We start from the raw sequence: 22,633 nt of genomic DNA, 5'->3' as shown, positions 1-22,633 counted from the left end.
GTACATCCATGTCAGTGAGCTGTGGCCAGGTTAGACAACTTGTTGAAAAGCACTGAGAAAGCAAGTCCAAGGTCAGCCTGGGGCTCAGGACCCAGCACTATGCCACATGTTCCAACCACGAGGTCAAAGCTGCTCAGAAAAAAGAAACAGAAAACCTCAAACGTGAACTATTTCCACTAGAGGGAAGTTTCAAGTGTCCATGGGTTTAGACACACCAATTTCTTCATGTCACTTTGCCTCTGATACTACCTCACACAAGGTTACCTAATTTCAGTTGTATTACCACATGCTAGGAGATGGTAGCTGTGCCGGTTATTTTAAATTAGGGTGTGTATTTTTTTCTGCAGTTAGTTATATACCCTTTGCGATCTAGAGAAACTGCTAGCTTTGACAACCAGGACGAGTTAATCATTGCAAGAAACAGTGCTGGATCCAAATTCCATTGGCATCAGGAGAACGAAACTTTCCGTTGACTTATATGAACATTGGATCAGATGCCAAATGACTACGGGGAACTTTTCCCACAGAATAGTTACACACCGTGGTAAGATCCTGAGCACTATCTAAAATGTAATCATCAAGAACTGAACACTGGGACCTCATTTTACAGTTACTGTTAGTTTAGGGTTTGCCTAACAGCTTCCTAGGAGTGCCCAGGGCCTGAATCTGACAGGTCTCCGTAGGCTGGCCAGAGCCTTGAGTCTTCAGTAGAATGTGGAGTGTACTTACAGCCGTGTACCTCAAATGCAGCTTCTGTGACCCCTGCTCCTACGTGCCCAGAGATGAACTCAGATTAAAACATGGCCAAATTATCAAAATATTGGTTAAAAAAAATGCTGCAAAACCTCCTCATACAAAAACTTAATTCCCTTCTCCCCCTTCAAAATACTGGCCTCTTAACGTGACCTGCAAGGTCAACAAAAAATCAGACATCATAAAACCAACTGGGGAGATGAAATCCAAAGTCAAGGGCCACCTGCTGGGAACCCCCGCTAATAACCCTAAAACATTAAAATCTGGAGTGTATCAGAGAACCAAGACCAGCTGATCTTGACTTTCCCTTTGAAGTGATCTGTACAGGGTCCTCTCTCCAGCCTGTAACAATGAGTATTGAAGAAGCAGCTATCAAACCCCTGATATTTACTGCAGTACAACATCAATTTCCTTCTGCAAATGGTATATACAAAAATTTACATGTGGTACCATCATAAATGGCTAGAGGAGTCATTATTGATGCTCTTTGTCACTCCTGACAGCCTGCTTATTACATTGGAGACTTAATGAAAACTTTTCTTCTTTCCCCTCCAAATGCATAGTAGAAATCAGGACATTTCCGTGGTGGCATGGTCACTATTCTCCCTGCTACAGCTCTTGGTGTCCCAGAGCTGAAGGTGAAGGAGGCTCCCTCTGAAGGTCTTGGTGCTGCTGGCCTGGTCAAGCGTGGCAGCTGGAGGCACATGCACTGAAAGGCAGCTTCTCTGCTACAGGCATCACGCATGTCCCGGGTAGCGATGTGTGCACCTGCTAGCCTGGTGGCAAAATACCAGTTTCCTCTCTGAACTCCCTGGAGGAGCCCAGAAACCTCCTTTTAAGTTTGCCGTACCCTGTGGTCATCTCACGTCATGTCGTGTTTGATGAGGCGGTGCCTAATGCAGCACACAGCCACTGACAGCAGAGTGACAGAGATCTGACACGGCGGGTCACATCTCACTGGGCACGTTAGACCTCATCAGCCACCAGAGGACATCTTTCGTATGTTTATAGTCAGCAATGTCTGTAGTAAAGGCATTGGTCAAAATAAAACTAATTAGCAAAATGCCCTTTTAATGCCTGAGACGCAGCTCAGCTGCAGCCCAGATTCCTGCATTCAAGTCTTTCTAGCTCAGGAAGGTATAAAGTTTATATTTATATCCCAACATCCTCATGGAAAACAGATATTCTGTTAACTTTTCTGAAACACCCTGACCGGCAGATTCTGCAATTACACAACCAAATTAACTGTTAAAGTAGTAATTCTCATGGCTACTTGAGCTTGCTACTTACATTCTATATAGAAATGTGGCCAGGAGGCTAAAATATTTTGCTTCAAAAGCTATTAATAATTAAAAAAAAAACCAACCAAACCAAAAACCAACCCAACCGAGCCCCACAATTACACACATTTCTGCACAGCAGTTTAGATTCAGAGTTATATTTACTGGCAAAGCGCCAAGGGGCATAGTAAGCATCCTAATATTAAAAAAGTTACTTCCAAGAAAATCATGGCTTTTGTTTAATACAGCTCTAAAACGCATCACCTTCTGGCAGTCAGCTGCCGTGCTGCTTCTAGCTGTTTTAGAGAATGAACAGCAATATGGGAGTTAGCAGCTGGGAAGGGCTTATCAAAAGGCACGGGAATAAGTGCCAAAAAGAATCGGAAGTACTGAGCTTTTCAATCCTAATGGAACACACAAACACAAAGCAACCCTTATTCTCTTGCCTTATTTGATTTTTTTGAGGGAAATTATCACAAACTTGCATATCATTTCAGGGAATTACTTTAATATCTTCCGCTGGTAATAACCATAAATCTTAACAGCTTGAATTACTGCATCTTTGTAGTCATGCTGACTCTCAAGCTGCTCTGTTTTTGTTTCTCTGCTGTAAATGTCAGACAAGGAAGCTACAGTATTATTGTTGATAGGGATAGAAAATGCTTTAGATCCAAAGACCACAAAGGCTTGATCGAATGAAACAGGTAAACCTATGTGCACATACACAGTTCACTGTTTTGCTGAACCAGGGCCTAACGTGTTGCAGTACCTTGCAAAGGTTCATTATTGCACATTATTAGGCTGGAAATTTCCACATTACTGAGCATGTACCAAGAACCAAGGGGAGAGAGATAATATACCATGAAGATATACTGAAGATACCTGTATTTGAGTGTTCTTTCTGTGTGAAAGCAATTCTTCTCGACAGCACTTCTCACCCTCCCTGCCTCCTTCCTATCTCTGTGCATCTGAAAATTAGATATTCCAGTCGAAAACCTGGATTGCTGTTATGAGCCACTGCAGCACTCTGTCTGGTATGGGGCTTCTGCCAGAACAAGGCAGGCAGACCTGAATACATCTCCCTGAATAAACCTGAAATAAAAGGGACAACTCAACCTGCAGAAGAACATCATGACCTCTCAATCACCATTATCTCCTCCCAGTACTACAGTTTTAGAAACAAAAGACAGTTTAATACTGGCTTTAATTTTCCAGTCGTCAGCCAGGGACTCTGAGACCATCAATTCCCCCAGCAGGGGCCCAATACCAAGTGCAGTGTAGCAACTGTTTGGCTAAAATGACCTGCACTGAGATCAAAGCCCCAGATCCTGCTCTTCATCCTTGACTGAACCAGCATTCTTCTCTTGTCAGTCCATCACGGTAATGCTGTATCCTACAATAACACTATCCAATGGGATAAACAGTTGAAAAATGACATGGGGAGACCTGCTGAGCCATGAAACAATATTTACTTGTGCCAACTCTCAGCACAAAAGCCCCGCGACAAAAGCAACATCACATGTACCACTGTAGCTTTTACACACTCAACACAACCACCAGAGAAGGAATCTCTACTAACAGCCATGGCTTCAGACTGGCTTTTAAATTCCTATATTATTTGTAATATGAGCACTCCTTGTGTTTGTTAATCATTATATTGCATGAGATTCAGCAACAAAAACTCTTTAGTGTACCTAAATTCAGACACAAAAATGTAACGTCAGAATGGACAAGAACTGCTGCCTTTGCAGCGGGACACTAACGCACTTCTCTGAACACCAAATCTGGTTTTTAAAGCTTTCTAAAGGTGAAGGGTTTTGAAGCAGCTCTGAAGCTTCACCACCTGAAGTGCATTTTAGTGTTGCTACTCTTCCACCATTCTATTATTTGCTTATTAAGATAAGGTGTTTTCTGCGGCTTATCAATTAGAGTTCAGTCTAACATGGCTAGGCTTAAAACCACATAACAAAATCCCATCTTCAAGGGGCGGGAGCAGCCTTGTGGCCTCTCAAGCGCTAGCTCTGGCACACTAAAACCGTGTTGTTTACTCTTCAGCATTGACTGAGACAGACTCTGCAGCTCTGGGATTAGAGGCTATTTAGTTAATTGATGCAGCAGAACCAGAAGGATCCCGTAACACCATCAATAAATGGACTTCAAAACCAGTAGGCATTCTTCCTTTCATGCCTTTTTCTACAACAAAGTTCAGGAAAAAAATTTCTTGGGAGTGAAACCACCCTGAGAAAGAATCATGGTTGTGATGGTTCAGATCTGAGAGAGATTTTGAAAATGCTCATAGGTTTTGGCACCAGAATTGATCTTAATCATACAGACTAATGTCCTGCACAAGAGATATTCCGTAGTATGAAATTTTTTCTTCCCTGCTATAGCTTCAAGATGCAAAATATGCTTCTTCCCAATCTTCTAATCACCTGAAAAACCCCAATTGCATGTGGGCCTCAGAACTGGAGCAGTAGGTACTCCCATGTGTCAGAATTGCAAACTCTAGATGTTTTCACAGGGAGTGTAAGTTATATATAAATGATGATAGAAGAACATGTACCAGAGGTGGAAGGTGATAGCTCGTTTGTCCCTATCCAAGAAGCTGAATGACCTGCTAAGATATTAAGTGTTCTCCCTCGATTGACAGATACAGTGCTGGAGTGACACAACCAATGCTTACTTAACCTGGGCAAATGAGGAATACGATAAGGAGAGAATCTAAACAAAGGAAAATAAGAGAAATAAAGACTACTGAATAGTTATCTAGACCACAATAATTGAGGTAACAAAAGTGTATGGATGTGAAATGGAGAAAAGAAAGCAGAAGGTTAGTAGTGACGCTGCTGGTAGCAGATATCCCCGATATAATGCCACTCTAAGCTGTGTGGCTTCACTGACTTTCAGGCACAGAGGGCCACATCTCTGCCACCGTATGTCCAAAGTAATGAATCTGAGCTGGACGTGCTGGATGGTATTGTGCAAACGTGCAAGCATAGCAACAGTGCTTCTGAAGCCAACTCAGCTGTTGCTGTATCTTGCTCCCCAGTGCCTCTGGTTTTAGAGGCAGCATGCACAGACCTTTTATTCCCATAGAACAGTTAATCCATCTAAACAAGACAGCTTGTAACTACAGAGCTGCTATTTTACAAGCAAACCATCTAAACTTCACCAGCATAGAACATGAGGTCAAGGTATGGTAGTTCTTACAGCGTAACACTTTTCCTTCATTGCAGAAGTTCAGAGCTTCTCAGCCCTTTCCTTAAGAACTCAAGATGATCATTGGTTTATCTAGAAACTATTCCATGTTAAAATACACAGTACTGCATTGGCACTTTTCTTATATCACAGGCGGTAGTGAGCAGATATGTGGCAGACTCTCACAGTCAGGTCTCAGATCTCACAGTCAGGGCCACTCCATGTGGCTGACTGTGTGCAGCCTGGAGGGCTCACCACTGCACCAACCCAGCACGTGGGACTCTGCCAAAGCCAGTGAATAAGCACCAAGCTCACTCCACTCTAACACAATCCTGCAAGGCATGTGGGCACTTTCTGCCTGAGGAGCAGACAGTCCCCTACAGCAGAGAAGGCAAATTAGCATGGCAGGCAGGAGGACAAGCCATCGCGGGTGTTCTTCACCGCAGAGGCCCACAGGATTAATAATGCGCTTTTTCCCATACAGGTGATTCGTTACACCAAAAAGTAGTTCTGCTTAAATACACCGTGACTCTGCCTGAACTATGAGTCCCTGCCTCACCTTCCTGACAACTATGGGGCTGTCCCATGGAAGCAAATGTGTACTGGGAAACTACTGTTTACTTGCACTACTTACATATATAGCTGAGAATGAAGGTGAAAACCAAGGGACTTACTGTTATTTTTTTTTAAATTATATGGCTATTACAGATGGCAGGATTCATGCTGCAGACAGTCAAACATGACCACATTTTTTTCAGTTTTCAGAGATGCAATTAAGATATTCAGCTCCACCCAGTGGAGATCTCTGAATGAGAAACCGAAGCCCCTTTTTTGTGTGTCTCTGCAGAGCCACATGCCTGCTCCACCACATTGCCACCCTGCCAGGCTTCAGGTTCAGAGCAGAGCAACTTGTGCAACTGTGCCAGCTTGGCCCTGAGACCCAACAAACATGCCCTGCCTCTCAGCTGTGACAGCACCTCAGATGTTTCCATCATGCTAATATGAATAAAAGGCCACTAGTCCAGAACTGGATCCTATTTGGACATTGGAGAGCAGGCAAAGGGGACACGTGACTGCCTGCACCTGTCAGCGTAAATGTCTCCTTAGACTACGTACTATTTGTGGGACAGAGAAGGGTGGGAGAAAGGCAAATGCTCACAGAGAAGTTGTACAGGCTAGGAGGCAATTCAGCTCTGACCAAGTTAAAAGAGCAGGTTCTGCAATGTCTTGCTACAGAAACCAAAACCAGGTAGGAACTATCTCCAGAAAGGCAACCATATACATCTGAGGAAATCATGCAAAGAATGAGCGAGGGCAGATTTCATCTGCTGCTGGTTGATTTAACAGATAAGAACCCAGACTGATACATCTGTAAAATACAGGCTGAGGATATTTTACAAAAGTATAAGGATAGAGAAGCTCCTGTGATTTCGGCAGAAATAGTTCAGTTTCGTGTCAGAATAACGTCATTGAAATCAGTAGCCAGTACAGTTGGAATCAAACAGTAGAAAAACCACATAACAATGACTTTTCCTGCTGCCATGGATTATAACCAGCTCTGCTGCAGGCAGAGTTGATGATGGATTCAGCCCTTTCAGGGATGTCAGTGTGATGACAGGATGATAGTATTACTGGACAGTCTGACACACCTGGGCGTTTCTGGGATGCAAACACAGCAGCTAACTTGTGGCACACACCCAGCAGAGTGTTGTGAAAGCTGCTACTCTGCACAAAGGGTGCAGGTCAGATTGTGAGACTTGGTTCATTTAGCTGATTTGATCAGCTACAGTCCAACTATTTGATCACAACTGACTCCTTATCCAGCTAAAGGAATGACTCAGAGATCTAGACAATGCATGAAGAATAAGTGTAGTCAACACTGAGATCATTATCATTAAATTCTGAACACCACATGAACTCTTAGTGAGCATAAAACCTTCTGTACACAGGCTCTTGCAATTTACTCACAACATCACTCTTAAACCAATACTGTGAAGTGGGAGGCATCATTGCTTAGGGTGTCAAAAGCATCCCCAAGCACCTTGGAAAGTCAGGTCTCTTATTTAGGAGTCCAAGTATTTACTTTAGGCAAAACTATTTTTAGGCAAGTAAATTTGAAATGGACCGCCATCGCATATATGTATTTAATATTAGAAAACAGTGAATTTCAAGATTTCCAAGAATTTCAAGAATTCCAATAATTCCAAGAATTTAAAGAATTCCCAATTTGTCCTCAAGAGTTAAATGTTTCACCTCTAATATTATTTTGGAAGGTAGAGTAGAGCAATATTTACTGACAACCTAACAGGCTTACCATCAGGACAACAACGAACTTGGGACATCAGAAAAAGCCAGTTCCCTAGAACGTACCCATATGATGAAACAGCTCACCTCACTATGCTTTGCAAAACAAAGCAGCTTAGAAATTCAGAGATATCCAGTCGTGAAAGCTGAGTCAAGCTGTAGGAGTAGGGGGTAATCTTTACAAATGAAAACTGGCTTTACTTGTAAAATCATGACTACGATGGCTATTTAGTATCAACTCAGGGAAAGGAGACTACTTCATTTCATAAAGTCTCTTAAGTCACGGGGAAAAAAGTATTAACCACTTAGTAGCCAGGAATGCCTACGCTGCATTCACATTGTTTCTCTTGCTGTAAATACACATGTTTTAAGCAACAGTTCTGCTGTGTTTTGTTTCTACTGTCAGCTGAATGGAAAGATGTGCAACACGTAAAAAAAAAAGAAAGCAGATGAGAGGTTACATATGGTGAACGATTATATGGCCCTCTGTTGTAGAACGAGTGCAAGCTCAGATCAATCCCACTTACCTTCAGTGAAACAAAATAGTAGGATACAATCTACATCTATATTGATATAAATATTTGGCAAGAAAGAAGCTTTCTGCTCAAAGACTGAGTGTAACACTAAACATTCCGGTTTACCTTCAGTTTTCAGAATATATTCTATAATAATTTGTTACAAGTAATGTTTCTCTGCTCTTATTTCAGTTTCACCCTGAAATCAATTTCTAATCCAGTCTACAGGCTCATGCCTCCCTGAAATGAAATAATACACGTTGACAGTGGTGTTTGTACCTTCGTCTGTGCATCAACAGCAGCTCCTTGGTTAACAAGAACCTCTGCTACATTGACTCTGTCCTCCTGAGCAGCCAGGTGGAGTGGCGTCAGTCCGCTCTGCAAATTAGAAGCAACAAGTAACAGTCTTCAGAGGAGGCACATGAATACAAAAATGCAAATTCAGGTATCAGTAAGACTCGAAACAGCCTACTGAACTTAAAGAAATTATAAATTCTGCTTTCACTATGTAATGTGCTTCCTAATCACATTTGTTGATTTGCAGGAATGTACAATTTAAAAGACAGGAAGATCATGTTTCTTTCACACAAGGAGCACTTCTGCATGCAGTGTTCAGTGTGGGATAGCAAATTATAGCACTTTCACAAAAAGTCGTCTAGTATTTTTTTACTTCCTGACTAATTCACTTCCTTAGAATGAGTAAGATTTGAAAAGAAATACTGAATTATTGTTTACACTTCTACAAGTTTTCTAGAATTCACTCAGATTTATCCTTACCTTTTAATCCTCTACTTGATCATTTTCAAACACAGGCAGAAAAGATGAAACTACGTTTCTCTGAGACCAGGTCCATTTCTTTCCACCCAGGGAGTATACAGACTTGCTAGGTGACAGGTACTGACACCCTTACTTTTTGGATAGCTCGTTATTTTTCTTATCTGGAACTCGAGATCTAAAATCCTTAAAACCTCAGAAAGCTATGCAACTTTCTGTCACATAAAAGACCTCAGGTAAAAGGTGTAAAAGAGAGAATCTGCTGAGAGGAAGTTGTTAGGAATGGGAAAGAATATCCCCTACTCGCAAATGACAGTTCTTTTTCTCTCCTCCTGTTCCTACTGCCTTTAGCACTGGTGACAGAAGAGTGGGTGGCACCAGTTGGCATATCAGGAAGAAACACGTGCTAAGTTTCCTACCCTTGAACCCAAACTCATGTCCACAGTGGACTCACCAGAGGCAGTAACTGCTGAGAGCGTCCCACTGGACTGCACTCGAACATGCAATCCTGATGACAATGCAGTTGAGGTGGTCACGTTATACAAATATATAACAGTAACCAGCTGTAAGTTACCTAATGGAGCCTCGATATTATGGGTTGACTAAGAAGATTTAATAAGTGCTCAGTGCCCACACTGGGCCTCTGAGTATTCGGCTCCCAACTATTCTGTGGATCCTAAAGAAAACAAATGCTCCTTTTATTCCCATTGCAAAACTCAGAACTTAGTGTGCTTTAAATGTCTGGCTTCAAATATAGGTGCTGAGCTCAGAGGAAATGTGCATCCCTAAGCGAGTACAGGGGAACTACTTTCAAAAGGTGGTGTTATCAGTATAATGAGAAACTAGAGATTACATCCTTCAATCTGTTACTGTTCAGTTGTTGCAGGTAATTAACCTCTGGTGGGACTGAATCAGAATGCCAAGCAGCTGCAGTCATGCTCTCTGTATTAGCCTTAGCAGCAAAACCATGATAGCCAATGTGATACAGAATGTGTACATGGCAAATTGCCCTGTGGGGATACAGAGTACATCCTGCACTGCATAAGCCCACACAGTTGACTGAGACTAGGGAAAAAAAAATCAACATCTGCAAGAGAAGCTTCCTGAAGGAGGGCCCCAAAATAACCAAACTGTAAAGTTCAAAAGAAAAGAACACAGGAGCCCTGTGCAGCATCACCCACAGCCTCAGAGGACACTGAGTCTTTCTACCTGCTGAGAACAAGAAATACTTTCCATGGAAAATTGTTGCTTGCCTTTCTACTTTAGCCACAAAAATCCATACTGAAACTGCATTTTACATCATCTCTGGTGTCTAGTGGGGCATTTAGAGAATTAAGGCTCCACATTTGCTGGAAACATTATTATGGAGCAGATTTAATAGCCTATAAATTCATGCCTGTAGAAAGTAAAATCTACCAGCTTCTCTTTCCTGCCCCCAGGAGAAATTACACCAAAAGTCACTGTGCTCTGAGGAACACCCCCCGGGGAGGAAGAATCGCTTATATTAATGAACAAAATCTCAGACAACCTTGCTGCTGTTATCCCATTTCAAAAATCAGCTTCCATTAACAGGTTAGTTGTTACCATTGCTTGATGGGCAGGCATATATCTAGAGGCTCATAAATGACACGTGCCAGCCCCACTAGCTGCTGGGAGGGGGAAGACATTTTCTCTCTGGGCATGTTTCGGCAGACTAGCATAATGTGGAAGGAAGGAAGATAGGTTACTAAGTTCCTCTGCAGCATGTGCTATCACTGAAACTTGGGTACTAGGAAATACAGTCCCTTCAGTACGACATGGCATGCTGCTCTCTTTGCCAGAAGAAATGATGTTGAGTATTCAAACACCTGCACCAGTTTTCAAAACCTGCAGAATCACAGTGGACAAGATTCACTTGCAGGCCCCCATCCTTCTCATCGCCATGTTTGTTTATTGCCTTAGCAGCAGCCAGGGGAACACTTACCTTGTTGCTGAGATTTACGTTAGCATTTCTAGTAAGAAGCAATGACACCATGTCCACGTGGCCATCCTGAGAGGCGAGATGTACAGGGGCAATGCCCTGCCTGGTTACAGCATTGGCATCAGCACCATATTCCAGCAGTGTAGTTGCTATGTCCATCTGGTTTTTCTTGGCAGCTATGTGCAGTGGCGTATAGCCGTTCTGTCAACAGAAAGCACTTCATTGCAAGCTACTCATTAAACATTGTGATAAATCACTTTCCTTTGCCTACCCGATTCTATGAAAGTCATTAGTCCTAAAAATTCTGTCAAACATAGTCAAATATAATATTAACTAGTTGTACAAATGAATGTATCAGAGCTTTAAGCAATCTGTTTCTGAAAGTACCACTACAAATAGGAGTATTCTGAAAGTAACTTTCAAATTTGGGAAAAAAAAATCTGTTCAGAAGAGCACAACCTATAGCAACAGAAATCTGACTTTCAGTTCACAGGCATTTGCTACTTTTCCTTAAATATACATAAAACTTTTAACAAACAGAGGAGCAGGATGTGCGTTCATAACTCAGAACAGCTGTTATTGTTTGGGGTTTTTTCCCATTTCCCAGTGTGAATGACAGCATTATGTACATGAAATATGGCCTTTCTTGCAGCATTTACCCTAACCTAACAGGCTCTTTTAATTCATATCAAGGGAAAATTAAAGCATATAACTTTAGTGTCTTGCATTCTTTATTCTTCTATTCCTTCCAGTATGTATACCTAGTGAGCCCACTACTAAAAATAAAAATGCAGTCTCTATTGCATGAATAAATTTTATAATTCTAAAAAAGGACAGATTTGGCAGAGAATAGATAAATAGATATAAAGAATAACTGATTAGCACAAAAATATCACAACATTGACTAAGGTATGACCAGCTTTTGAGACAGATTGTTTAATCAAGGACTTTCCGTCTTTCAGAAATGTATTAGCCCTCATTTTAAAGCAAATGGCAAATGCGCACACCTACGAGTGTGACAAGGAAGGTCGGGGCGGATGAGGCCCTAGCTGCATAAACCATTTCATATGGGATCATAAGTATCATGTGCATCTCGGGCTACACAGCCCAATAAAATCTATCAAAAGGCACAAAGCAATCACCTGGCTTGGCTCCTCCCTGTGCCCCGTGGGGCTGCAGGGCTGCGCTATACGGAAGGCACGTCACAAAAGATGCAGGGCAATGCAGGTAGGAGCAAAGAATAAATACACAGGGGCACAGAAATCATTACAGGAGAACTTTAATAGTAATCTGGAAGTGAGAGACATGCCCATCACTAACTCCACGTGGAAAAGGTTCTGTAACCTTCAAAATTCAATTCATATTCAGTTCAGGCCTTAGATACTAAGATAGTTCAAAATGACACCCAGGAAGCACAGTGCCACAATTAATAAGGGAAGTATACAGCCACTGAATTTTCATTTTGAACATAAAATGCTTCAGGAAAAAAATAAACACACTCCTTTTTCTTAGACTACCTGTGCAGACTTACATGTAAAACAGCCATCGCCACGTAAGTACCTACTAAATGCTAAATAATACGTGCTAAATCCTGCATATATGTGAAATTGTGTATTTTAAATGGAACTCATGTATATTTTATAAAATAACAAATGCAGTTTTCAAGCCTTTTCCTCACAAATGGGCACACATTGCTGTCAGTGGAATGGAAAGCAGCAGGTTGCCAACAGAAGGCAAAAAGAGCTGAAAAATAAAAGCTGAAATTCAGCTCAGTCTCAGCCTGCATCTTCCCCTCATGATAAGGGCTGTGCTGTGTCACTACACATAGATGTGGAAGGGAATGGAGAGGTTTGAAAGGAATGGTACTGGGTTATTCTGGCTGGCATGGAAAAAAGGTAAAAAGAGAAAAATGTTAAAGATGAAGGGACAGAGAAAAACTGAGGCTTGGGGGTGAGGAAGAAAAGTGTTGTAAAGTGGATACCAAATTAAAATTAGGTGCAAGCCTAATCTTGGTCCATAAAAAAGATTAATTGTTCATCAGAGTAACTGTTTGTATCACAGCACTGTATTCTGACATGGCCCCGTCACATACCCTTTCACTGATCACTCTTCAAGGCAAGTGCTGCTGGGCCAGGCTAACGAGCCAGCCCTAAGATCAGTGTTAAAGACAGTAATGTCACAGAAAAAGCAACTGCTGCTGAAACTGTGGACCCAGTGATGAGATACGACGTAACACATTTATTTATGCGACCACATTCACAAAACAAATGGGGAATCATCTGCTGCTACCAACATCATATTTCAGATGACTGCACAGTGGGTGCCTGAAGCAACAAACATGCTACTGTTAATTTTATTTAGTATTGACACTCTCTCCAGTCAGTGTTGCTGTGGCTCACTTGCTGCAGAATACTAACAAATGCTTTCTTTTAGGAAAACTTACAGATGGCACTTGAGGGCCTGATGTGGCAGCTGCAAAACTGGCCTGTTACAGATGAGGAAGCTAAGGTGACCTGACACATGAGTTTGTATAATGTTATACCATAGTCTATAGTGCTTCCCCCTTGGTTTGGACTTCCCAAGCCCCTGGCAGTGGCTGCTGCAATCCCTGTCCCTACAGGATGCACAGCTTCCACTGGCAGTTTCTTCCAGTGAAAACTGGGTCAGTGTCTTCTCATCCCCTTCAGAAGGCCCTTTCTTCCCCACTGTGGCATTTAAGAGTGCTGTGTTGCAGTGGTAAAAGATCAGAGATCACTCCAGTTCACCTCCTGGGGCACTGCTCTGGCAGATTGCCACTATCGACATTATTGATTTTAGACTGTGCTGTTGCTGCTGGCTATCTATGTTTATTTAGCTTTCCTCTACTTCGTACTATAAGCTCTGGGACCTACCATGTACGACAGACTCCATCCTCCCTAGCCATGCAGAAGGCCCCTAGTGTTATGGCTGTATTCAGTCATGTGTGAGAGGAAGGCAGTCAAGGAGAGCTCTCTGTCTATCTATGATACTGGCTTTTCCACTAGCTCTTCCTTTTCCACAGTGTTTTTTTCAGTGATTTTAGGAACGTACCTGTGTTGTTTCAGACGGTGTATTTACACTGCACTTACCCTGCTTGAACCTACGTAAGCTTCCACCCTGTTTTACTTATTGCTGCTGTCCAACTATCAATTATTGATCCATTCTTAAAACTGCATTCCACAGAAGACACAGATACTCTAGGCTTCTCTAAGTTCCTTCTTCTACTCAGAACTAGAATACATTTAATTATTTATTCTTTCACATCCCCTGAAATCTTACACTGTGTATTGTTTTGCCCACAGTAAAGTACAATCAAAGCAGGGCTGTGACTGGATGTTTTATTTTCTCGCCAGTCTATTTACACTGTGGTAGAAGTATTCTGAAGCACATTAATAATTACATACATTGTACTGAGAAATATATCGCACCTCAGAAGTCATCCTGTGGCACAATACAGGAGAACTACTCCTGTTTAGCAGTGCATGAACTCCAAGCTTGCCCTGCACAGATGTTAAGATGCAATGATATAAAGTTGGCTGGCTTGGAGAAGGCACTAAGGAGACTGGACAAGTGAAAGCAAGGCTCAGTATTCACCGAGACGGACCTTTATTGAAACTAGAGATATTTAATGTTTCTACATCTATATTTGCCTTTTTACTGGTATTTTATTCAACTGCAGAATTGTTCTAACAGCTTTATGTGTTTGTGAGACATTAATAAACATGGTCACTGAGCCCCCTGTAATTGCAAGCATATACAGTCTAGAAGAACAGGCAGACAGTGAATGAAGTGACACAAAAAGCCTAGCTATTGTTCCCCCAGAGTGTCCAGTACTTGTACCTTCGCAGATGCGTGAGGTGAAGCTCCCTGGTCCAACAGTAGGAGTGCCACTTTCTGGTTATCGTAGTGTGCAGCTACATGCAGTGGTGTTAAACCGCTCTAAAAACACATGCAGAACGAACAAGTGCTGTTACAGACCCTCTCCAGAGAAAACTCAAGAGTTTGGAAAATTGGAGCAGATAAGGTGAAAAAGCAAGTTTGTTATTCATTCATGTATCCAGAGTCTTTGATAACTTTAGAATCAAAGGAAAAAAAAAAACAGAAATTTGAAAATCCTTACTGAGCTGTGAAAGCCCTTTTCACTTTTCCCAGGGAAGATGAACAGAGAAGCGCATATCTGTGCTGCCCCCAGGACAGAGCAGGTAAGGAATTTTGACCCTGAGGTCATACCCTCAGCACTGTTTTTCTTTAACTGCAGTGGATAACTAAACTGTCCTTCGGATCTGTAAAACTCCAGGCTGGGCTGGTTTAAAAAGATTGAGATCCTGCTAAGCTTTGCCCCTTGTCACAAGACCTGGGGGAGCACAACCAGCTGCCTGAATACTCTGATAAGGACTGTAAATAATCTGGGCAGGAAGGCAGGGGAATGGTTTGTCTCCATTCCACTGGATGGCTACAGAGAGGACATAATTTTGTTGTCAATTAATGACAATAAAAGTCTCTTTTGTCATGAGGTCGCTGACTCTTGGCAGCCCCAGCAGGGACTGGAATATTACATGAAACCTATTCCTGTTAAATCCAGGCTGGGGATACTAGTGTGATGGTAAGTAGGTAGAAGGACATTATTAGAATATTATGTGCGTTTAGGCATTTGCTGTGCAAGTGGCAGCGGCTTCTTCTATCATACCTTTCCGGAAGCATCAGGAGATGCATTCTTCTGAAGCAGGAGGTTGGCTACCTCAATTTTCCCATATTTTGCAGCCACATGTAGAGGAGTAAATCCTTTCTGTAAGACAAAGCAGTTATATAGCAGCCTAGTGCACTCTTTTTAAGGGTAAGGCTTGTCCCTAATCTACAAGGATACTGCTGTTTCCATCCATCACCTTGCATAGTCCTGAGTACAGGCAGCAAGTCTGCAGCTTCCCACCTGCCCCAGCAGGTCTGGAGGCCCTCCTGCGCAAGGCAAAGCCCTATATACATTAAAACAAGTGTAAAAAGGGAAGAGTCAGGTCCTTTCTTCACACCACCAAAAACCTGAGGACAAGTCTGGGTAACAGCTTATCCACTCCCGTCAAGAATTTCTGCCCTGCATTCCTTTCATTCCAAGAAAGCGCATGTCTATCTGATCACTGGGATACGTTATACCTCAGGCTCTGAAGCAAAAGCACGAAGCTTTGTATCCTTCTAACAAGATGTAGCTCATTCTTACAATATTTGTATGTGTATATGACTCTTGCAGCACTTAATTCACAAATAGCACTTGCTACAGGTATATTTTACTATAGAGGCTACGACTTTTGCAACTCCCTTACCTTGGTAATGATAGATAAAGATGCACCATGATCCAGAAGAACAGAAGCTACATCTTCGTGTCCTTCTCGAGCAGAAAGATGCAGGGGCGTATAGCCAGACGTCGTAGCTGCATTTGGAGATGCTCCTTGCTGCAGCAGCTGCTGTACTATATCTGCTTTTCCCAGTCGAGCAGAAATGTGCAGCGGCGTTTGGTCATCCTAAACGTGAAGGAAACAACACCACCCTACCTAAGAAAACTAAGGTTCATATTCTGACAGAAAATATTTGCTCAGATTCTATTGCTTTTCAAAATTGCAGATGAGCATTAATTCTACTGAGGTCTTACCTAGTGAATATTGCACACTGGCTTTCTCTTTGTCATATTATAAAGATATATGGTGCTTTGTTGATTCATCAAAAATATTCCAGAAAAGTCCATAATCCATAACAGTAAATAAAGTGATCAATTTTCTTAATCTGGATTTGCCTTACTTTGCCACTAAGGCGCATTGAGCTTCCTGTTGAATTTGAGACCTTTCTTAAAATGCAGCGAATGTATAGCTCTATTCCTCACATCTTGATCTCTTTTACGATTGCCAGCAACATTTAACAACTCAGTTGTTTGGCGTGACCTGACGTACCTAGCGTATTATTGCCTAGTAACTTGCATTAAATATCATATTTTGCACTTCTTTACTGGTGAGTGATTTGTTTGGTACTTTGCAGGCAACTTTACAGTGGATGTAACAGTGGAAGAAGCATGGTGCTGAAATTCACTGTTGTTTTCTTACTGCTCGTTCAGAACATAATAATCCTAATAGTTCTAAGTATAGGGGTTGCCCTGCCATGAGTCTTGTTGTTTGTTTATTTATTTTCCTTCAGTGAAAATATCATGGTTGTTTGTGACTTTGTTCTGAGTGTCTAATAGATAATTTCTTCCTTATTCATTATTTGGTTTTGTATTTCTGTCCTCCTCATTCGCAGTTGAACAATCTTTGGATTAAGCACACTATCGCAACAGCATGGCCAACTAAGGCCGTGACTTTATTTTTTCCTGTACCTCATAAATCTATTCAAACATCTTTCTCTCCCCATTTCTCCCTGCTGAATTTCCTACCTTTTGAGCCCTGCTACCCCACGTCCTGCAGCAGAGTAGTTCTGGGGTGTTCTCTGCTAGGGAGACTTCTGCCCATGCCCATCCCACAACAGTGATTTTACACCTTTGGGATTCAGGAGGAGAGAGTGTCAGGATGCGAATGCTGCTCCTCTGCAAGGAAATTCTCCTGTGGCTGGTAGAGAGCCTTTACGGTTCTTAAATGTTTCCACTTTATGCCTATTTCCCACAAATCTCTCACGGCTGATGTTAGCACTGGTATATAACCTATTACTTCTATTGTTATTCATGATAACAAATTGATCACAGGCATTGGCAGTTTGCACAAATTAATTCATTGTGTGAAAGTATTTAGAAAATATTTGCATGACTGTGCTTCTGAGCACGAGCTGTTCGCTTTCAAGGCTGTCTTTGGAGATTTACAGACCACATAATTCACTTCTATTGTCAGACTGCTTGCAGATATGAAATGCATCTGCTATAAATATTTACTTAGCATTCCTTATAAGTAGATATTCTTACTAGTAACTTTATTTGTGAGCCAGTTTGCAGATGAAAATTTCACAGTGAAAATAGATTTCTTTGAAATTGCATTCATGTAATCACCATTTGAAAAAAAAGTTTTCCTGGTTTTACCTATTAACACTGCTATTTATTGCACCCATTTATCTCCTTCCCTGTCTGTTTCCTGGAACTCTTTTATTTCCATAATTTTGCACGTTTCTTCAATAGTTCTTGACCATTTCTTTTTCCTTCCCCCTTACCTTCCACAACTGCAATTGTGGAAACTATAGGGCCTGTTCCTTCTTTCCAGCCCTACGCTACATGCCCTCACTGTGCTTCCTTACTTTAGGAGGCATTCTTTAGAAGTACAACTATTTTTGAATGCATACAGGCTGATGCTTTAGGGACATGACAGGAGACACCAGCAGCACAGAGTTTACAGTTTTGCTGAAATAAAAGCAGATTTGAGGCATTCCTCCATGCTTCCTGCCCCAAAACAAAACTCTTCAAACACATAATAGATTATATTAAAAGTTGGTGAAAAAAAAGGGCATGGTATCGACTGGACATCTCCTGCCCTCTCTCTCACATACAGATCATTCATGACTACAGTAAGAGAGTACGTAACAAAATGTCAGTGGTCATTATGCCAAGGCCCTTGGCTTCATCTCCCTTTCTCTTCCCAAAAGACACATGCAAGATGAATATGATTCATTGTTTTGTTAAATATAGATACTCCAGGTTGTTACACCTGGACTACCACCTCACCTTAGCTTTAGCCTCCACCTGAGCTCCATTTTGTACCAGGAATCGAACGACCTCTGTTTGGCCAGCTCTGGCAGCCATGTGCAGTGCCGTTTCTCCTCTCTAGCACGCAGCAGCAAAAACAAAACATCATTAAAAACACGTTGCAGGAAAAACAAACTCCAACAAAAATACTGGTGAGCCAGTGAGAAAAATCTGCACTAGAATATTTTGTAGTAGCTGTCTGTTGGCAGGACAGGAGACTAAGTCAATATTTGACCTCTTAGCTCTATGCTACAAAGCAGTTTGTTTCAGGGTCAGTCTCCCAACACAATAGTGCTTTTGTCACTAGTCTTTTGCTGAAAAGAGACAGTACAATTTTTGTATTTACTAGCATTTACTAACAGCGTTAAAAATGACATCCATTTAAATAGAGCCTAATTTAGTTCAAACAAAAAATTTATTTCAAAGTTTGTATATTCAGATACATACATATTTGACTTTCCTCCTGCTATGCCTTATGCCCCTACTGTCATTTGTTATCTGACAAGCACTGAGGAGAGTGAACAAGGCGGGGGGGGGAAATCATTACTGAGTACATTAATCTAAGGCTTCATGGACTTAATGAAAGACAAATCCAAGGAAACCAGAATAAACTCAGGAGGGAAACTGCTTTCTACGTTTTTGGACATCAGCATGTCTTCAGGTACAAACACCTGTTAATTTATAAATGGTGTTGCATTTTTATATAATCTAATACAATTAGCAAATGAAGACGTCACTAAAATGGTGTCTTCTAACAGCACCTGTGTATGCAAGGTGAACAGGAGATTTTGAGGCCAAGCAGTTAAAAAGAATCAACATGCTTCTACTTTCCTCCCATTTCCCAACTTTCAAATATCCATCTAACAATGACTTCAGTTTTTACACGTGCCCTGGGGACCTTGGGGCACACAGTGCACATCCAGTAGAAAAGCACACTTGTATGGCTGTATGGATACATGCAATATGTCCCGACAATCTGCTGCAATCTGTTGATAACAGCAGAACTTTCCTTAAATGGTAGGCCCCCGGGGTCCTGGGAAAACAGTGCTCAACAGCCAAGTACACATCTCCAAAATTACATACGAGAAGCTACAGTATGTTCTCACTCTTTACTTTAGAAAATAAAGAGAATAGAGTCTGCATAAAGTCAGCCTCTTCTGAGGTTTCCTCAACCTGTCAAGCATCTCCCAGGCAGGAGTCAGCAGGCTGCACTTTCCCCGAGACTCCAGCAGGAGCCACGACTGCTGTGGAGGTGGATGGCAAACACCAGAATCAGGCGCTTCACAACAGTGCTGCTCCCAGATATTACAATGTATTCACAGTTCTGCCATGCTGAAAGGAAACCTGTTACTCACCACATTGGTAGTGTTGGGTGATGCTCCATGATGCATTAGCTGCGATACAATATTTACATGTCCCATGAAGGCAGCAACGTGGATTGGAGTTAGGCCCGACTGAAAACCAAACCAAAATCAGACTTAAACACCTGCCTCCACACTCCATTACAAGAATGTTGTGGGGAAAAAGGAGTTATTCTAAAGTAAGTAAACCCAAGTGCTTGCTCTTCTGAGAGGATCTTATCTTCTCAAAAACATCTACCCATGCTTAAACTAAAGGGCACAGAGACTTGGAAACACCTATGAGTATGATTCATGAGCAAACAAAAACATTCTAGGAATTCAGTAATTCTTCATCAACTGAAATCAACTATAGTTAAGCAAGATTTCTTAAGTTTTTTGCTAAAAATCATTTTGGACCACGAAAAAAGAAAAAAAGGAGAAGCATTCCCCATACAAAGACAAGGCTTTCTGAACATTCAGCTAATGCAAAAAAGATGCTGTGTCCATTGCCCTCACTAAATCCTGTTGCTTCTGGATGAACAAAAAGGTCTATTGAACTTAGTCGTGAGCTCCATCCTTACTGTTTCTCCAGGAGAAAAGGAAGTCAAAACTGTGGCATCCAGCCAGAGAGGCACAGCCACAAATGACATGGGCTAAAGAGAATTCCCCCTTCCCTCAGGACCCTGTGGCACTGTCACCATCACAAATCTGCACCACTGCCCTTGTACAAGATAGAAATGACCAACTGGAGAGAAAGAGAGGGAGGGAGAAGGCGAGGGAAAAAAGGGAGCAGTTATTTAGCAAGGCATGACCTAAAGGATTTTGCTTTAGAAATCCAATCAATAGTTAATATTTCTCCAAGTAGAATTACCCTAAAGCCTCTTCACAGCTGCTTCTATGCAGCTGTAGCAATGCTCAGCCAGAGGCTGCAGAAGGGAGTTTTGCTACCAGGAGAAGGAGAAAGCTCAGCAGATCTCTGGAAATCCCCTGGTTTAGGCAGCTTCCCCATACATATACCCAAGCCCCAGGAGGGTGGAGGTGAGGAAAACAAACTTTTTTTCCTTTCTCATGTGAACAGCCAACATGACCAGGAAGGCAAATAACATACTCAACCAGTTATTCTCTTTTCCCTGTTTCACATGATTTAGTAAATGCTTTCAGAATAACAGACTGCAGGAAATACAGTGCATGTGTGTCATATTTGACCATAAACACTAACTTATACTGCAGAGATTCAAGCTTGCAGCTGAAAAAAAAAATGTGCAGTATGTACAAATGGAAGTACGGAATCTTCCTGGAAATCAGAATTTACCATAGAAAAAGGTAATAAGCATTACCTTTAATAAACAACTTATATGTGACAAAGGCTATCTGTGAAATTTGGTACTGTTTCCTCTTGCTGCATTTCCATTGTTTATTCACATCTCGCAACCAACACCTGTTTGCTCTCAGATTTCTTTGGGGAGGAAGACTCTGAAGCTTTCTGCCTAATTTGTTTTGATGGCCAGATATAATCTTCCTTTCTGAGTACAGAAATAGCAACTTATATACAGGTGCTGAGTATCAACTCCCTATTCTGCCTTGAAAGGTTGTTACCGTATAGACAGGCAGTAAGGTACAGCCCTGCAGTAAACAGATGCACCCAAATGTTGTTTGAGATCACGTGAAATCACGGTGAGGCAGCAACACAAAATAAAGGAAGAGCTCTTGCTTTTGGAAAGTTTTTGCTTGAAAAGCAATTCAGAGGGTGAGTTCCAGCTGTTAACCTGGTTCACGCACACGAGACAGTGTAGTTAAGCGTTGCTGTTGCTTTCATTCTCTTTGTATTTAAAAGGGATAAAATTTAGTAGTTTTTCTATCTCCATGTTGACTGATTAGTATAGAGGACAGGCATCTTCTGTTAAGGTTCTCTTTGTGCCTCTTGCTCATTTGCTAACATGACTTCAAATTAGACTCTGAAAGCTGCATCTACAAGCTCTGTGGGTTTTAAAAACTAGCCTGGAGATCTGTGAGCTGTGCCAAGGGCAGGTTCTGCTCTCTCTCAAGAAAGCCAGGAAGGGAGCTGTATGGTTTGCCACTGAATAATTAGAACAAAAACCCATGCATCAGATGAAACTCCATTTTGGGGAGATGAACTCCTGTTGGATCTTGCTTAATCAATAGAATTGTTTATCATTTTCTAACCTGGTTTCTTCCACAGCATTCACACACTCATATATGTGACCTCTCCTCCTAACTCAGTAGAATATACATACAAATAGACAAACCAAATTTTCCATAGGTACTTAATTAATCTCTAAATTGTGCAAATAACTGGGTGTAGACTGTCTCATGCTGATTAAACTAATGGCATATTGATTTCTGTCTAGCTGATTTGTGATGACCTGCGATGGTGGGGGAATATAACTTCTGTGTGGAAAGCCAAAACAAGGCCTGTGAATTAAACCACCATTCAAAATAGGACTTGAGTTAAGTACAGTCTTCACCTTGATCTCCTTAACAGGGTGACTTTCATCTTCAGTGCATTAAATTACAGGCAAAAATTGGCAGAAATTACAGATCTCTCTTAAAAATTTTGATCTGTTACATTTCACTTGTTATCCCTAGTGCATTTCCAAAGTATATCAATTGTTTGGGTGTCATGATCCATTGAGGCAACCGACTTTATTACTCAGTTTTATTATTTGGTAATACCTGGTTGAAAATAAACATTGACTTGATTGGTACGTGCTCTTTCAAAAATATTCAAATATTAATCAATTTGGTTACAATTAATTTTGTAGAAAAAACAA

At 41.5% G+C, this 22,633-nt stretch overlaps 1 protein-coding gene across 6 annotated transcripts in view; it reads right to left on the bottom strand.

Annotated features, from left to right (window-relative positions):
• The window catches only part of ANK3 (ankyrin 3), a 375,938-nt gene that overhangs the window by 87,806 nt on the left and 265,499 nt on the right, over positions 1 to 22,633 (bottom strand). For all 6 annotated transcript variants that reach the window (XM_075109653.1, XM_075109651.1, XM_075109649.1 and 3 more), the window contains 7 exons: positions 19,857 to 19,955; positions 18,481 to 18,579; positions 16,115 to 16,312; positions 15,490 to 15,588; positions 14,643 to 14,741; positions 10,788 to 10,985; positions 8,330 to 8,428 (listed from right to left, as the gene is read on the bottom strand). In XM_075109653.1, coding sequence (XP_074965754.1) covers positions 8,330 to 8,428; positions 10,788 to 10,985; positions 14,643 to 14,741; positions 15,490 to 15,588; positions 16,115 to 16,312; positions 18,481 to 18,579; positions 19,857 to 19,955 — 891 coding nt within the window. The remainder of the gene's footprint in view (positions 1 to 8,329; positions 8,429 to 10,787; positions 10,986 to 14,642; positions 14,742 to 15,489; positions 15,589 to 16,114; positions 16,313 to 18,480; positions 18,580 to 19,856; positions 19,956 to 22,633) is intronic.

The sequence above is a fragment of the Phalacrocorax aristotelis genome, chromosome 14 (genome assembly GCF_949628215.1).
Source record: "Phalacrocorax aristotelis chromosome 14, bGulAri2.1, whole genome shotgun sequence".
Taxonomy (NCBI): Eukaryota; Metazoa; Chordata; class Aves; order Suliformes; family Phalacrocoracidae; genus Phalacrocorax; species Phalacrocorax aristotelis.
This window is presented reverse-complemented; position numbering and strand designations above follow the sequence as displayed.